Consider the following 19,115-nt stretch of genomic DNA (forward strand, 5'->3'; position numbering starts at 1 on the left):
CGGTTGATTATTTTATCGATTAATCGGATAAAAAAACAAAAAAACTTTAATTTTCAACCCTTTATTCAAAACAGGGTCCGTATGGTCATGGAAAACCTGGAAAAGTCATGGAATTTTTAAATGGCTATTAGCAGGCCTAGAAAAGTCATTGAAAAAAATAAAATCCCAAAATATTTGGAAAAGTAATGCAAATTTGTTTTATTCAAATGTTAATTTACACTGTATATATACGGTATGCTTTGGAATTCTCATTGTTATTTTAAATACTACATCTTCTCACTTTGTCACGTATAGACAGAGTTTTCACAAAATGTTTAATCATGGAAATTTGGTTTAAAGTCATGGAAAGGTCCTGGAGATCCACTGGTCACCATGGTGATGAACCGTCACAGACAGACTGACAGCTTTCCTCTCCTGAGCAGTGGTCCCCATGTGGCCCCCTGAACAATATCAGAGACGCGTTCCGATTTATTATTTTTTTCACCTGGCCCGCTGCCGTTGAGATTGCATGTGTGTGTACATATAGATGTGTCTGTGTGTGTGTGTATATATATATATATACCTGTGTGTAGAGACGCGTGTGCATATATATATGTGTGTGTGTGTATATATATATATGTATATACATGTGTGTATGTATATATAGATGTGTGTGTATATACATATTTATGTATATTAATTTCTTTGCTGTGCAGAAGAGGCAACATGTAGAGCATTGTGTTGGTGAGCTTGTGCGTGACCTTTTAAAAAAAACATCTGAGTGGGAAATCATTGGAGGAAAACGGGAGTGAAGCTGGTTGAATCAACTGTTGTGTTCAACTGTTGTGGTGTGCACATTTGTCGCACCTCGCCTGTAACCTATCTAATAATCTATTTCCTAACGAGCAGTAGTTCTCAACATGTCGCTGCATATCTTACTCATAATGAAGCTGAAACGACGTTAGCAAGAAGCTGTCACACACACACACACACACGGAAGAGCGGCCAAGACGAAGTGTCAGTGTCATCATATTTAATTTAAATAGCAATCCCTGCAGTCTGTTCCCCTGCAGCATACAGCATCCTATTTTATATATCGCAGGTCCATCTGTGTTTGCGGGCCAAAGCGCGGGGGGGGGGGGGGGGGGGACGACGACGACGACGACATCTGTTTTGCTCAAATGTGTTAATAAAAACACCGGAAGCACGCCCAGATGATCTGCAGATATGCAAATGACCTAAACACACTCCCCCCTGACACCAATGTGAGGTCGGCGTGTATCCCATAGATAAATAAAAATGAAATTTTTTTTTTTTTAAAGGGTAAAGAGCACACAGCTGCAAGAGGTCACGGTGGTATGGAGAGCAGGTGCTGAGGGATTAAGTGCTCTCCTAGCCTCTGGTTACACACGACAGCTGTGAGACAGACGGGGGTTCAAGGTAGAGATGGAAGAAGGTGTTTACAGATGGAGAGATGAAACAATCGGTGGGAGTCGGGGGGGATCGATGCAGCGGCGGGATTGTTCAGCCACTTTTTTAGTTTTTGCTCAAGCGAAGTGAATACTGGCTCAGCGACGGAGGCTTAAGGAGGCCGCGTTATGTCATCGTCATTATGGCGCGTTTGTGTAACGTGTGACAGCGCGCTGTGATAAATCAACTAATTACTGGAAGCACACAGACAGGCAGACAGACAGGCTCCTCGCATACGTCTGTCTGTCCTGTTTGTTCTGTCGGTCGTCCTACAGATTGCCTGTGGGAGATGTGCAGGGTCCTGAGTGCTCCCCCTCTTGTGTTCAAGAGCCAGTTTTTTGTCGTTGTTGCTTCAAGACGGTGATATTTGTACCCAACCCAACAGCTGCTATATACCTTTTCGGTTTCTGCTTCCTAAAAGTAAGCCGTATGTCTAAAGTAAACACTCAGCAGCTATTAAATTTCCTCCCAGATGTTTAAAAGCCAACAAGGAAGCCGGGCGGAGGAGTCGCAGTCTGCCGGAGTCGTCTACGCAAACACGGAGAGCTCACCGCGCACGAGCCCCGAGGCTGCCGCTACTTAGTGCAATGACAAATATGTCAGCGCCGTCTTTATTCTTCAGAATCGGGTAAAACCCGGAGCCTTCTCCTTGACCTTGGTTGCTACGGAAACATAACCACTCTCTGCTTGGTAACCAATTATTTTCTAATTGCTGTTGTCTTGGCAACAGCGCAACCAATGTAATCCAGAAAAAAGGCCACAATCCTGTAAGTGTTTCCTGTTGCAGCGCTCGGCTCCTCGGAGCGCGCGCATACACACACACACACATGATCAGCCAAAGTGTGAGGTTTTGTTTTTTGTTGGCAGGGTTGCCACTGACATACTCAGATATATAGTAACAGCAATAATGGATGTGCAATGTTAAACACTTATTATTTTTAAAATGACATTTCATGTTTATTATTTGTTCCGAGCTTTGATGTCTCGAAAAAAAACGAGATCTTTGATCCCTCCTGCGTCACGAAATAAGCACTCGTAAACCTTTAGTTCCAGTTTATATTCTTTGGAGTGGCGTGCAGTGAATCCCAAACCGAGCGGCGTGCACACAAGAGGGGTCGCAGAGTAAAGAAGAGGAAGGAGGCTCGAGACGGTTCTCTCCTCACTTCCAGTGTCTTTATTAGCTCCCGGGAAACCATCACGTGACAACCTGAACCCTGCTGTACGTTCTACTTAAAGAAAATCATGTAAAGTGTCAACTGTACCGGGACCGGCAACAAGCATATCTTTCTTTTTAGAGCGTTAAAATGTCACTCAACAAACACGTGTGTAATTTGATACAAAAACAATTTCCCCCTTTTTTTCCATCTCTTCTGCCTCAACTCGCTTGGGAAAATATATATAATATGAGATGAAATTCTTTTATTTGTCCCACAGTGGGGACATTTCAAAAATCATGAATAATGAAATAATGAATTGTCAGATAGGAAAGCCTCGATCACATCGTGAGGAGGACTTACAAATGGAGTTAACAGATGGCTTCTGGAAGGCCGCGTTGAAGCGGGTCACCTCGTCATGTTCAAGCTCTCGCTGATGAAATTGAAGGTTTTGAATCACTGTCTCAGATCTGACCCACATGTCGGTCCTGCTCTGCTCCTCAACAGTAGTGGTCTTTAGTCTGCTCCACCTTTAGATCTCTTAACGGCTCTTTGTTGCACATTTTAGGAGCAACACATCTGTTCTCCATTCAGATTTTCTTTTTGTCTTAAACATATGAAATGTGAACATATTCACTGTTATACATTAAAAGAAAGGGATAACAGTTCATTAATAGAAATGGATAACATTAAGCAGCGTATGTAACAGGTGTGTAACTGTAAAAGCAGTGTGTGTAACAGGTGTGTAACTGTAAAAGCAGTGTGTGTAACAGGTATGTAACTATAAGCAGTGTGTGTAACACGTGTGTAACTGTATAAGCAGTGTGTCTAACACGTGTGTAACTGTATAAGCAGTGTGTGTAACACGTGTGTAACTGTATAAGCAGTGTGTGTAACACGTGTGTAACTGTATAAGCAGTGTGTGTAACACGTGTGTAACTGTATAAGCAGTGTGTGTAACACGTGTGTAACTGTATAAGCAGTGTGTGTAACACGTGTGTAACTGTAAAAGCAGTGTGTGTAACACCTGTGTAACTGTAAAAGCAGTGTGTGTAACACGTGTGTAACTGTAAAAGCAGTGTGTGTAACAGGTGTGTAACTGTATAAGCAGTGTGTGTAACACGTGTGTAACTGTATAAGCAGTGTGTGTAACACGTGTGTAACTGTAAAAGCAGTGTGTGTAACAGGTGTGTAACTGTATAAGCAGTGTGTGTAACACGTGTGTAACTGTAAAAGCAGTGTGTGTAACAGGTGTGTAACTGTATAAGCAGTGTGTGTAACACGATGTGTAACTGTAAAAGCAGTGTGTGTAACACGTGTGTAACTGTATAAGCAGTGTGTGTAACAGGTGTGTAACTGTATAAGCAGTGTGTGTAACAGGTGTGTAACTGTATAAGCAGTGTGTGTAACACGATGTGTAACTGTAAAAGCAGTGTGTGTAACACGTGTGTAACTAAAATCAGTGTGTAACTGTATAAGCAGTGTGTGTAACACGTGTGTAACTGTATAAGCAGTGTGTGTAACACGTGTGTAACTGTATAAGCAATGTGTGTAACACGTGTGTAACTGTAAAAGCAGTGTGTGTAACACGTGTGTAACTAAAAGCAGTGTGTGTAACACGTGTGTAACTGTATAAGCAGTGTGTGTAACAGGTGTGTAACTGTATAAGCAGTGTGTAACACGTGTGTAACTAAAATCAGTGGGTGTAACTGTATAAGCAGTGTGTGTAACACGATGTGTAACTGTAAAAGCAGTGTGTGTAACACGTGTGTAACTGTAAAATCAGTGTGTGTAACTGTATAAGCAGTGTGTGTAACACGTGTGTAACTGTAAAAGCAGTGTGTGTAACAGGTGTGTAACTGTATAAGCAGTGTGTGTAACACGTGTGTAACTGTAAAAGCAGTGTGTGTAACAGGTGTGTAACTGTATAAGCAGTGTGTGTAACACGTGTGTAACTGTAAAAGCAGTGTGTGTAACTATAAGCAGTGTGTGTAACACGTGTGTAACTGTAAAAGCAGTGTGTGTAACAGGTGTGTAACTGTATAAGCAGTGTGTGTAACACGATGTGTAACTGTAAAAGCAGTGTGTGTAACACGTGTGTAACTGTATAAGCAGTGTGTGTAACACGTGTGTAACTGTATAAGCAGTGTGTGTAACAGGTGTGTAACTGTATAAGCAGTGTGTGTAACACGATGTGTAACTGTAAAAGCAGTGTGTGTAACACGTGTGTAACTGTAAAATCAGTGTGTGTAACTATAAGCAGTGTGTGTAACACGTGTGTAACTGTAAAAGCAGTGTGTGTAACAGGTGTGTAACTGTATAAGCAGTGTGTGTTACACGTGTGTAACTGTAAAAGCAGTGTGTGTAACAGGTGTGTAACTGTATAAGCAGTGTGTAACAGGTGTGTAACTGTATAAGCAGTGTGTGTAACACGTGTGTAACTGTAAAAGCAGTGTGTAACACGTGTGTAACTGTAAAAGCAGTGTGTGTAACAGGTGTGTAACGGGGTATAAGCAGTGTGTGTAACAGGTGTGTAACTGTAAAAGCAGTGTGTGTAACAGGTGTGTAACAGGGTATAAGCAGTGTGTGTGTAATGGGGTATAAGCAGTGTGTGTGTAACAGGTGTGTAACGGGGTATAAGCAGTGTGTGTGTGTAACAGGTGTGTAACGGTAACGGAGTATAAGCAGTGTGTGTAACAGGTGTGTAACTATAAGCAGCGTGTGTGTAACAGGTGTGTAACGGGTTATAAGCAGTGTGTGTAACAGGTGTGTAACTATAAGCAGCGTGTGTGTAACAGGTGTGTAACGGGGTATGAATAATGTTATCCATCCAAGACGAAACGGACCAACGGTTTGGGAAAGAGTCTAAACTAGGAACCCGTATCCCACTTCAGCGCCGTGGCCGAGACCTCCGGGCCACGGAGTCCAAGGTGTCCCGTCGGTGAGATGAAGGATCACTGAGTGAACGAGAGGGACGACGTCGCTCAAGTTTACGACTCAAACTGGTGAAACCTCGGGGCGAGGCGGTGGAGGAGCAACGGAGAGCCAGACGAGGCCGCGGCCGCAGAAAGGTCAGAGGAGATTTACCGAGGAGGATTCATTATCCGCTGACATATAAGAAAAGCAGCTCGGATGTCCACTGAAGGGCCACGGAGCGTTATTACTCTGAAGATGGCCGCCATGTGCCAGGGAGGTGGTTAGCCTTCAAGCTAACTTAAAACATTTGATTTATATATTTGTTTTAAAGCAAATCAATATGGCTTAGTGGATGAGTGTCTCCCAAATCCTCTTATACGTACACAGTGGGAACTAATACACACAATGGAGATACACATAGGCAGGGCTCTCAAGTTTTGAAGACAGGCAAGAGTGACATTTCCATCAGCCCCCCCCCCCCCCCCAGAACAACATTTTCGGATATCAGTAAGTCGCGCGCAATTCCAGGATGCTTTATTTTCATTGGTTGATGGATTAAATCTTACCCAGATACAACAGATACGGTTTTTTTTCTGATTGGCTATTGTGTAGCCCATTTCTTTTTTTTGATTGGCTGATAAGTGGCTCCTCACAAGAACTCCAGGGGAGCGCTTGATTCCTCCACGGTGAGGGCAGCGCGGCTCATGTTTGCGCGCTGCGGCACATTAAAACATTAAATGGCCGAGTTTTTTTCAGCGTGAGAAATACGATGTGTGGCGGGAGTGCGTGACTTAAGACCGAAATGCGTGAGTCTCACGCTCAATGCGTGACACTTGAGAGCCCTACATAGGTGTAACACACACACACTCACAGCGTCCACCTTTAACCCCTTCATATCCCTCACCTGTTATTGTTATCGACTGCTCCGGTATTATTCCTCCTATATAACACTGTCAACATTTCATTTCACACGGATTACCACTCCGGCCATCTCCGTATAGCTGATTGAGACCAGTCCTGCTCTCGTGGAGCCGCCCGGCGAGAACCACCGAGTCACACCACCACCACCCGAGGAGCAGGAGGAGCAGGAGGAGCAGGCGGGGGCCCGCCGAGGAGGGAGCAGAGGGTCGAAACATTGACGGCAAATATTTGATTGAAGGCGTAGGTCTCAGGCACGAGACACAGAATATGCACACACACACACACACACACACACACACACACACACACACACACACACACACACACACACACACACAGTTTGAGGTGGAAATCCACAGGGAAGGGCTTCACAGCATGGCCGACCTAAAAATACGATGCACTGGGATATCCTTTGTGGATAAACACGCACGGCGTGACATTAAGAGAAAAGGTGACGAGGCGAGCGTCAGTGTTGCACATTTATAATGTCATCACAAGAGAGTGAAACGAAGACCTCGTGTGTGTGTGTGTGTGTGTGTTATATTATTATATATTATGTTAGTTATGTTGTTCATGTGCATTTGGAAAACTAGCGTACAGGCCTGAGTTTAATAATGCCAGCGTCTTCTCATAGCAGTCAAACTCACAGCGAGCTGAGCCTCAAACTGATTTAGAACCAGTTTGGGGGTTTCTGCGTGTCGTCAGGGTCACCCCCTACACCCTCTCCTCCCACACACCGCCACCAGGTCTGTGTCCCTGAGACCAGCTCAGTTCAGGGGATTCAACAGGTGATCACAGTTCTCCACCTGCTGGACAAAAGAGAGAACTGCATCTTCTTCATGGCATATTTCCCCCTCCACTTCTATTCCACCACCGAAAAGCTACAGGACACACAGTTCAGCTCACCTCTAGACCCTGAACTCACCTCTAGACCCTGAACTCACCTCTAGACCATGAACTCACCTCTAGACCCTCAACTCACCTCTAGACCCTCAGCTCACCTCTCGACCCTCAACGTACCTCTAGACCCTGAACTCACCTGTAAACCCTCAACTCACCTCTAGACCCTTAACTCACCTCTAGACCCTCAACTCACCTATAGACCTTCCTTCAGCTCACCTCTAAACCCTCAACTCACCTCTTTTTAATTTATGTTTTAAGGAATGTGCTTATCCTGATTTGTGGGAAATTGCAAAGGTTACTCCTCTGTCAAAAAACAATAGGGAGCCATTTACAGGTCCAAACAGTAGGCCTATCAGCATTTTACCTGTCTTGAGTAAACTTTTGGAGGGAATTATATTTAAGCAGATCCAGCAATATCTTGCAGAAAACAACATTAACTCAGATATACAGCATGCATACAAAACAGGTTACTCTACAAGCACTGCACTAACATGTCTTACTGACGAGTGGTTCAAACAGATTGACAATAAGTCAGTTATTGGGGTGGTGATCATGAAACTATCGGCGTATGGATTCAAAGATTCCGCTATTGATTTATTGAAGGGCTATTTATTGAACAGGCAACAATGTGTTATGTTCAATGTCTCCCTTTCAAATATTGAGACACTTCAGTGTGGAGTTCCTCAGGGAAGCTGCCTTGGCCCGCTACTCTATTCTATTTTTGTAAATGACATGCCATATGTATAAAAAAATGCAGCAATGGGGATTTATGCGGATGACACGACTCTGTATGTATCGTCAGAGAGCATTGAACATGTTAATGAGGTGCTTCAACGAGAGCTAAAGCTGGTTTCTGAATGGATCATGGAAAATAAGCTGAAGTTAAATGTCTTAAAAACTAAATGCATGATAATAGGATCTAAATATGCTCTCAGGACAGATAATAAATTAATCCTCTCTTTAAAGGGGGCTACTATAGAACAGGTTAAAGAAGTAAAACTGTTGGGTGTCACCATTGACGAAACGCTATCATGGTCCACTCATATTAATAACACAGTGGTAAGAATGATTAATAGTATCTATGCCATTCGAAAAAGTGCTCATCTGCTAACTAATACGGCAATTAGACTTGTTATACAATCTCTAGTTCTGTCGAATCTGGACTAGAATATGAATATCCAATTTTATTAATCCCCAAGGGGAAATTAGTTCTCTGCATTTAACCCATCCTTAATTATTAAGGAGCAGTGGGCTGCAGGACACACAGTTCAGCTCACCTCTAGACCCTCAACTCACCTCTAGACCCTCAACTCACCTCTAGACACTCAACTCACCTCTAGACCCTCAACTCACCTCTAGACCCTCAACTCACCTCTAGACACTCAACTCACCTCTAGACCCTGAACTCACCTCTAGACCCTCAACTCACCTCTAGACCCTTAACTCACCTCGAGACACTCAACTCACCTCTAGACACTCAACTCACCTCTAGACCCTCAACTCACCTCTAGACACTCAACTCACCTCTAGACCCTGAACTCACCTCTAGACCCTCAACTCACCTCTAAACCCTCAACTCACCTATAAACCCTCAACTCACCTCTAGACCCTCAACTCACCTCTAGACACTCAACTCACCTCTAGACCCTCAACTCACCTCTAGACACTCAACTCACCTCTAGACACTCAACTCACCTCTAGACCCTGAACTCACCTCTAAACCCTGAACTCACCTCTAGACCCTCAACTCACCTCTAGACCCTCAACTCACCTCTAGACCCTCAACTTACCTCTAGACCCTCAGCTCACCTCTAGACCCTCAACTCACCTCTAGACCCTCAACACACCTCTAGACCCTCAACTCACCTCTAAACCCTCAACACCAGGAGCAGCTACTGTGATGTCAATACTACATATGAGAAAAGCAGTCAGGTGAATTCTGTGTCGATGAACTTGCAGTAAAGTTTGACTCGATCTAGAGAGGAGATGTAAGTGACAGTTAAATTTTATGTTACTTTCATATTCATATCTTAAGGAGCTTGTAGTACCATATTGCCCCACTAGAGAGCTGCGCTCACTAAATGTGGGGCTACTTGTAGTTCCTAGAGTCTTAAAAAGTAGAATGGGAGCCAGAGCCTTCAGTTATCAAGCTCCTCTTTTATGGAACCAGCTTCCACCTTCAGTCCGGGAGGCAGACACAGTCACCTCATTTAAGAGTAGACTTAAGACTTTCCTCTTTGACAGAGCTTATAGTTCGGGCTGAATCAGGTTCACCTGGTCCAGCCCCTTGATATGCTGCTATAGGCTTACAGGCTGCCGGGGGACGTTTTAGGATACATTGAGCACCTCTCTCCTCTTCTCTCTTTATGGATGAATTTACATCTCTCCATCACACATTACTAACTGCTTCCTCTCCGGAGTCTTTGTGACTTCACGTCTCATAGGGTCCATTGGACCTGTCTGGGTCTGATGCCATGGCCCTGTTGATGCCCCGCCCACTCCTCCTCTCTACCTCCACCTGCCTGATGGATCATGGAGGTCTGGATCGTGGTCCATGCCTACTACCAACTATTCATACACTCTGTCATACTCATTGAATGTGTTGTTACTCTGTAATGATTCCTTCTGGTCACATGACATCTATTGTTCTGTCCATCCTGGAGAGGGATCCTCCTCTGTTGCTCTCCTGAAGGTTTATTCACTTTTTTCCCAGTGAAAGGGTTTTTCTATTTCTTGAGAGTTTTTCTTGATCCGATGTGAGGTCAAAGGTCAGGGATGTCTATGTGTACAGATTGTAAAGCCCTCTGAGGCAAATTTGTAATTTGTGATAATGGGCGATACAAAATAAACTGAATTGAATTGAATATTCACGTATCGCTCTTCGGATGTTGTTGCCTGGTGTTATTGCGATATTGTTTGAACCCCGTTAAGTGGAAAAGTTTTCCTCAGTAGAGTCCAAAGTGACACGGCGTTATGGGTCCTGTTTTCTTTTTTTCCTATTGTCCAGTTATAGTTCATCTTTCCTAATTATGAATTGGATTTAAAAGACAGCAGAATTAAGAATTTCCAATATCTTATTCCCGTTGCAGAGGATAGTTCAGTATCTCGCTCTCAGAAAGGCAGAAACCAGATGAAGTCGAGAGCTTAGACGATGAATGGGAGACGGATTTTGTGAACCCACAGAATGTTTGCATCCTTTTTTTTTTACGGCTAAAATTAGTTTGATTGTATCGTAGTGTTCTCGGTTGTGACGCATTAAACATATATAAATGTATATAAAACATACTCATTCCGCTCTCAGTGTCATCGAAACATCTTTCAGTTCATTCGCTATGGAGAGATTCAACATTTGCATACTTGATGACATCACACATTTGAGTTGCTGCACTCTGCCTTTTGAGTTTCATCTTAGATCATAAAAACATGAATGAATATTAAATATGGGCGTGGCAGGACAATAATACAGTTTACTGTGTTGCTGTTGCTCCGGGTTACACTTGAGATATCTAGACAACAATCTATCTAGTTGTCCTTTTATGTTAAGAGAAAACTAAAGTTTCTAAACGTGTTGGAAGCAAAGAGTCCAGCATAAATATCTACTCTAGAAAAGTTGAAGGAGCTCTGGACTAGAAGTTGAAGGAGCTCTAGACCAGGGGTCCCCAAACTTTTTTCCTGTGAGGGCCACATAACTTTTCCCTTCTCTGATGGGGGCCGGGGTCAGTTTGTAACAGAACAAGTGTGACGATCGCAGGGGTGCCTAAATGTAAACATTTATTGTTTTCCAGAAAGCCACACATAACCAAATATTAATAACCTTTTCCGGGATCTTCACACGTTCTATTTGACAGGGGCTAGTCTAGGATTTGCGCGGCCAGACTGAAAAAAATAATCATAATGCATCTTTGGGCCAAATGTGGAGGCGGGCCGGCCTCAGTTTGGGGACCACTGCTCTTGACTAAAAGTTAAGGGAGCTCTGGACTAAAAGTTAAGGGAGATCTAGACTAGAAGTTGAAGATGGGCAGGTACTACCGAGCTTCTCCCATCAGAGTGTGAATGGGCTAAAACATGTGTATAATAACAATGCATTAGTCATAGTTATTATAATAATATATTTGTAATCATTGTAATAATAATAAAAATACAACTAAACATTTGTATAATTTGTATGTATTTGTAATAATGTACATTATATATATATATATATATATATATATGTCATGCCAATAAAGCCACATTGTCTCGAACTGAATTGGTAGAGAGCGAGACATACACATGACAACAGAGGTCAGCTGACAAGTATTTTAATAATATTCAAATATGAGTAAACATTTGTATAATGTTAATTAATTAGTCATAATTATAAGAACATATTTGTAATCGTTGTAATGATTTTCAAATATGAGTAAACATTTGTATACTTTTAATGTATTAGTAATAATGTACATTATTTGTGGCTTTACATGTCAATAAAGCCACATTGTCTTGAACTGGACTGGTAGAGAGACAATGAGAGACACAGAGAGAGAGACGCATGACGTCAGAGGTCAGCTGACAGGTTTGTTTTGCTGGCTCGAGCTCGTCCCGATAACAACACAGCAGCAGCAGCAGCAGGAAGCAGCAGCAGCGTCGACCCAGCGCGAGACAAGTGTCCTTCACTTTCTATTTTTACCGTCGAGCTCCCGGTCTAACGAGCCGTTTGGAGCTGTTATAGTTTCAGTTCCGGTACAGCCGCGACCTCCGCTTCCGTCCACTGCCGACTGGTCGACTTTGGCTGCAATATGCCTTCAGAAAAAACCTTCAAACAAAGAAGGACATTCGGTAGGTGCTGTCGCAGCTTGTTTACCTGTTTTCACTCCCAACACAACTCGGTACAGAAGTAACGGCGCTGCGTGCGCAGCTGGCGCCTCCATTTCCGCCACTTGGACCTGCGCGAGACTGAATTACGTGGTTGGTGTACGGCCAGAACGGGGCCCGTTGGTCGTTATCCTGCCGAGTCCCGTTTTTGAGCTGGCAGTTAGTTTGAACACCGGGGAGACGGTGAAGAGGACGACAGGCCCCCGGTACGGAGGCGCGAGCTCGGGGCAACTTATCTAGACGTACTAGTTGTCCTGATAGTTGTTCTCGTAACTGCTACATGTTTACGTGTAGTCCGGATTAACCTAGCGCGAGGGCCCGTAGGTGTGTGCGTGTGTGTGTACGTGCGCGCGCGCGTGTTTATTTGCATTCGAGCTGCGGGTGAAAAACAAAGTGATGTCGAAATGCAGGGCAGAGAGACGGGATCTGCAGGATTGGGGGATGGGACTGTTTGTGGAGGAGGAGTGAGAGAGAGAGAGAGAGAGAGTGGGGGGAGGTTAAAAAAAGAAAAGAAAGAGAGGACACGATGACACGATAGTTGGGCTTTTGTTTCTCTCCGGTCAGTTGTTCCCATGTTCTCGTCGCAGACGTTCAGTTGTGTCTTTCTTCTCTCACATGTGACGCCACTGTGAGTGCCTCCTCACGTACTTTGTGGGGGTTTTTTCCGTCATTTAGTCCATAAGAGAATCCGAAATGAGTTCCGCATACCAGTGGCTTGAGTGTTGCACATCTTGGACCCTTAACAATAATTCCCAGCATGCCTCAAAGTGACCGACTTCCGGCCTGACGTCACGTTATTCGACCGAACCGGCAAAGAGACACCATGTCATGTGCAGACAGACACCTGTTTGTTATGGCCTGGCACATGACTGTGTGTGTGTACACATACACTTTTAATGTTTCTCCGTGGTCACCGCTGTACATCAGTGTCAGAGGTCATGGGACTTGGTGCCAGTCGGCTGCTGACTCATTCCCCAAACTGTGACATATGACCGAAACTGGGAAAACCCAGCAGGCTTTTTACACCGACTGCTTCCCATTTTATGCACCCTGCTCTTTTATTTGAGTCACACGGAGCCTCCCGTTCCCGGGTGGAGATAAACATTTGCCAGTCGGCCGAATTGGATATCCAAACATCAGGTTTCATTGTCATTCAGAGTCGACCATGGATGGCCATGATGTAGAGATCCCCCCCCCCTCTCTCTCTCATGCTCAACTTTGTTGACAGTGGTCTTGGATGTTTTCAGTATTTATTTTGGCTCACTTGCAATGGGGCTAAACCGTGATGAGGGAGGGGCCTGCTCTGCCATAGGTCGACCGCGAAGTGACCCGCCGCTGCTGACCTTTGAGTTGTCACACTTAAGTGTTCAAAGGGCCCTTTGACAACTGAGGCTCCTCCACTTGTAACATGGTTTTACATTTTGCTTTGTATCGGGGGTTGCACCCGACACGAATGAATAAATACACGCGTAAATAAATACAAATATCCACGACACAGTCCTGTATAATTTATCCGACACACGGGGAGTGGAGATGTCTATTTATGAACACACATTGGATTAATTAATCCAGAAGTCTGCTAATCACTGTGCGGTTATAAAATGAGTAGAACGCTCATTATCTTTTCCACTAGAGTGCATCAGTCCACTTCCCACAGGTGTTTACGCCCCGCTTGATATGAAACTAACATTATGATTATAATTTTCTTCGGAGTATGTTTCAAAGTAGGTCGTTGAGACGACGGCTGCCACTTTGGCCGTTGCGCGTGTGTGTGTGTGTGTGTGTGTGTGTTATGCTCACATTAATCAGTCGCGTCTTTCTGCCCCACAGAGCAGAGAGTAGAAGATGTCCGACTGATCCGAGAGCAGCACCCCAACAAGATACCGGTGAGTTCTGAACACCGAATCCGATGCAGCGAAGGAACAAAAAACAACAACAACTGTGAGGGCAGAAATGCTTAAGAGGACACGAGGCAGACGTCCTGCAGCGGAAAGTGTTGCCACATGTTTCCCCGACGGACATCATTTATTTCACATCGAGTTGTTGATTAGTTTCTTTGCTTGTGACTGCTAATGAGTCGGGTGTCCAGGAGCGCCATGGCAACCCCCAATAAACAAACGCACACCTGGTGTTTCACCTGCTCGTTTTATCATCTTGAGAGATAGAGTATCACTGTGTGTGTGTGTGTGTTCCGTTGGGGTTATAAACCGCCATGTCATGCTAAGGGTTGACAAAAGGGGCACAGCTGTGCTGAGTCACTGTAAGGCCACTGGGGGAGGGGGGGGGCTGTTGGGAGGGGCCTGAAAGAAGACTAGAGCTCTCAGATCTGGCCTCACTGAGCGATGCGTTCATCCCAATTAGAGGTCAATATGTTTATGATCCCTCGCTCAAATTTCAGATCAACAATTTGTATTCAGCAGAGATGTTGAAACAGGAAACGCGTGACTCGGTAAATATGACTCGAGCGTGGTTGGGGACATCGGAGGAACCAGTCTGGTGGATTGGATAAACAATCCGACGGAAAAACTCTCGTTCTCGTTTAATGAACTTGAACTCCAAGCAGCTGTTCATAGCCGTAGACGCTGTCCTCTTGGTCGGAGTTGTGATGTTGTGATGTCGGACGGCTCGGATAAGAAGTTGAGATTGATTTCAGATGTTTAAACTGAGTCAATCAGGCTGAGGCTGAGGAGGGAAGCGCTCCGTGTCCTGGCGGGTCAAGGGTTAATGATTCACGCTCATTGCTCTCGGTAATCAGTCCCCGTGAACCCGGACAAACACAATCCAGAGGGCGCTGAGACGACGTCGTCCGGTATGTGTGACGTCATCTCCCTGTTTGACCCCGCTGTCCTCCAGGTGATCATCGAGAGGTACAAGGGCGAGAAGCAGCTGCCCATCCTCGACAAGACCAAGTTCCTGGTGCCGGACCACGTCAACATGAGTGAGCTCATCAAGATCATCAGGTACACCCCCAGTCCTCTCCTTACCCCCTCCTCTCCTCTCCCCTTCTTCATTTTCACTACCTCTGCTTTCCTCTCCTCTCTTTTCCTTTCCTTATAATTACTCTCTTTTCCTATCTAGGGATGGGTATCGTTTGGGTTTTTTCCGATACCGGTGCTAAACCGGTACTTTTAAAACGATACCGGTGCCTAAACGGTGCCTGAACCGATACTTTTTTTTTTGAACGCACAATGAGGACATTAAAAACCTCTTTGGCCATATTCCCTGTAGAAGCCGTTATCATGGAGCACTGACACACAACGGATATCAGACTGTTAACATACACAATATATGTTCTCCGTTATATGATGTGTGTGTGTATTTTTATATATATATATATATATTATGTGCAGACCTTATAGGCAGGGTGCACATAACTGGTACGCAGGTACGCATGCGTGAAGATAATCAACAATGCGTAATGCCACTTGTGTTACTTCGCCCCTTTGCGTACTTAACCGATCTGTTATTGATCGTCTCTGCACAACAGCATGTCTTACGTCACAAAACTGACGCTACAGATGGAGTGAGTACCAAACACCATCTCCCGGTACTCACCTGAGTAACTCACTGAAAAAGTTATGTGCACCCCTGTATTTATATATAAATATGTACTTATGTATGTGCATATATGTATTTAAAGTGTTTAGGTGTGTGTTTCAAGTGATGTGTGTTTAAGTTAAAAGTGTATGTTACATAATGGATCAATATATAAATTACTTGGCCTGAAACGAATATCTGGTGGCGCAGCGCACAGACTGCGTGTCTTTGAGTGCAGACTCCTTTTGCGTGAAAGGGATCGAAACCAGGTCGGGCGATATTTTTATTTTTTCGAAAATGTATTTCTTCATCCGTGGCTGTGATGCACTGCTCACTTATACAATCGTAATCGCCCAAATGGATATGAACGGTGGCTTGAAGATCTCCAGCAATATGTTTGTGAATGTGTGACGAATCTGGTGAGCGAGACAGAGCCCCGCTGCAGACGTGAAGAGAACACAACGCACGCGTAGGGAAACCAGTAGGTTTGAAAACCAGGAGGGGTGTAACAACGGCAACCAACACGGGTGCGGAACATAAAGATGTAACCATACAGGTTTGGTTGAGGCAACAGTGAAACTCAATGGCTCTGGGTTAGATGTCTCAATGTATAAAAGAGGCGTGTCCGTCAGTTTTATTTTTTCTTACCAAGCTATACTGATTTGCAGGCAGTCTTGCGGGCCGTAGTTAAACTCAAACGGGCCGCATCCGGCCCGCGGGCCGCTAGTTGAACAGGCCTGGTTTACATCAACACATCTGCTGACAGACTGTCACGCTCGTAGCTAGCGCTAGCTACGAGCTAGCTTAAGCATGGTTATAATGGCTAATTTATTATTTCTTGGGCTACTTTTATGAATGCAAGACTTGCAATCAACGATACGGTACTAATCTGAGTTCAGGCTGCTCGTCATCATCGGTCTCCACGTGTTCAGGGGGACCGGTGACGGTCTCCCCGTCGGCCCAGCCTGACGCTGTCTCACGTAGTCACACACGGCCACGCCTCCGCTGTCAGAGTTAAATATGAGAGGCTCGTAACCTGCTGACAGGGCGGAGTCACCTGAGAAGTTCACAACAATAGTTTTTTTCAATTTCAATCGGCTCAGGCACCGGAAAGAAGCACCGAAATGTGCGTTGCGTTTCGGTCCGGGTAATACCGGTTGTATTGGAACCGGTAACACATTGGCACCGGTTTCCGGTACCCAACCCTAGTGCTATCCCCCCCTCTCTTTTCCTCCCCTCTCATGTCATCTCTACTCGTACCGCCCCTCTCTTCCTCTCCATCTCTATGCCCTCCTTTCTTTTCCTGTCCGACCACCCCAGTCTCTTCCTCTCCTTTCCTATCCCCCCCTCTCCTTTCCTCCCCTCATGTCATCTCTACTCGTACCACCCCTCTCTTCCTTTCCTTCTCTATGTCTTCCTTTCTTTTCCTCTCCTCTCCGACCACCCCTCTCATTTCATCTCCTTTCCTATTCCCTCCCGTCTTCTCCTCTCTTATCTTTTCCTTTCTCTATTATTATTCTCTTTTCCTATCTCCCTTATTTTCCTCTTCTTTCCTCTCCCCTCCTCTCATTTCGTCTCCTTTCCTATTCCCTCCCGTCTTCTCCTCCCCTCCTGACTCCTGCCGTGCCGCTGTCTCGCCACCAGGAGGCGCCTCCAGCTGAACTCCAACCAGGCCTTCTTCCTGCTGGCCAACGGCCACAGCATGGTGTCGGTGTCCGCCGCCATCTCCGAGGTCTACGAACGTGAGCGGGACCAAGATGGCTTCCTCTACATGGTGTACGCCTCCCAGGAGACCTTTGGCTCCGCCCAGTGAACCGCCCCCCTCCTCTTCTTCTTCTTCTTCTTCTTCCACCTGGCAGGCCATTGAACAATTGTAGTTTTTAGCCCCCTCCATGTCTCTCGCCACACGCCTTTTAGTCTCTATTGTAAGAACTGAAACGCATCCGGCTTCACCTAAACACGGCGTTCGGTAACAGCTTCGGTTCAGGTTGTGATCGGATAGGACCCGAATGGCAGAGAGAGAGAGAGAGAAAAAGAGAGAGAGAGAGATAGAGAAAGAGACAGTTTCCAGCAGAGAAATCCGGGCCAATGGCGTCTTTTAGTGTCTCTGCCACGCCAACGTACCGCCAGTCGCCGGCAGTTATTTTCAGTGTTGTGGTTCCGCGTGTCGTCGGCTGTATTAACGATGCGTATGAATACATTTCAGGTGATATTGCATTAAAAGTGTCCAGGCTCCACCGCTTGTCGATATATATATATATATATACATACATTAGCCAATGAACAACGCCAACCTTTACCGTAAGGGTTTTCTTTGGAGGCGGGCTCTGGAGTGAGGGTTTCTGGGTTTCCCGTGTGTGTTTTTTTCTTTAGGGGAGTGTTTTCACCGCAGTGAGGAGCCAGTGACTCTTTGGGACTCGTCGTCTGGATCCGAGACGCGAAGCGAGGTAGAGAAGATTCCTGTTAATCCATGCGTCTCCTCCCATTCTCTCCATGGTCCTCCTCTGGTGTTTTGACCCCGCCTCCTATCCTAAAGCATCTTCCCCGTAACAGAGCTGTGTTTTGGGGGAGGGGGGGGTTGTAGTTTGGAAAAAAAAAAAAAAAACAAGCAATGCCTTGGTGTACAGACATGATTGACTTTACAGCTTTGAATATAAAGGGTGCTCCAACGACGGTGTGACCAAGTGACTCTGGGACACACGACAGGAGCAGCATGTGTGAATGGAGGAGGAGGATGATGATGATGAGATGTTTTTGTAAATGATAACAGTTGGAGTTTAATTTCCCCTTCATTTTTTTTCACGTCCTTCTTCACAAGTATTTATGAAGGAGATCAAATCAAGAGAACATCCCGTCTGTCTACAGATGGTCCTTTAGGTGTGCTGTGCTTCCCCTCCTCCTCCTTAACTTCCTCACCCTCTTCTTCACTTGACGTTTAGATGCTTTTTATATACCACGGTATTTTATCATTCTGGTTCTTTTTTTATTTGATGTGATTTTTATTTCCGTGTATGTCCGTACAGCACGTGAAGCCCACGACCGGTTTGTTACAGAGGACGGAGCGTTTGTTTCCGTGCTCTTTTCTGCCTGCTCCTCTGTTTCTCACACACACACATACACACACACGCAGCAATATCACACAGCCTCTTCTTATGTATTTATGTTGGTATTTTGTAAACAATAAAAGGAAAACAAGAAAGATCATCTGTGGGGTGCCTTTTTGTTTTTCTACCACTACACGCAATTATCTACATGCTAATTGTCTAATATTTTGAACAATATTCTTTTAGTAGTCTGATAATCTTATCGCGTGGCGTCCGATTCATTTCACAGATATCATTTGTCTCACATTTACACCTCAGAGGGCGGGTCCCCAATGTG

General features: G+C 44.9%; 1 protein-coding gene across 1 annotated transcript; it reads left to right on the forward strand.

Annotated features, from left to right (window-relative positions):
* The first annotated feature begins 11,878 nt into the window (after window positions 1–11,878).
* Window positions 11,879–18,936, forward strand: map1lc3b (microtubule-associated protein 1 light chain 3 beta). The gene is made up of 4 exons (XM_056417755.1): window positions 11,879–12,161; window positions 14,028–14,083; window positions 15,051–15,157; window positions 17,379–18,936. Exons 1-4 carry the CDS (start codon window positions 12,122–12,124, stop codon window positions 17,545–17,547), a joined length of 372 nt encoding a protein of 123 aa, XP_056273730.1. The 5' UTR covers window positions 11,879–12,121; the 3' UTR covers window positions 17,548–18,936.
* Window positions 18,937–19,115: the final 179 nt, after the last annotated feature.

Source organism: Pseudoliparis swirei, chromosome 6, assembly GCF_029220125.1.
Source record: "Pseudoliparis swirei isolate HS2019 ecotype Mariana Trench chromosome 6, NWPU_hadal_v1, whole genome shotgun sequence".
NCBI classification, from domain to species: Eukaryota; Metazoa; Chordata; class Actinopteri; order Perciformes; family Liparidae; genus Pseudoliparis; species Pseudoliparis swirei.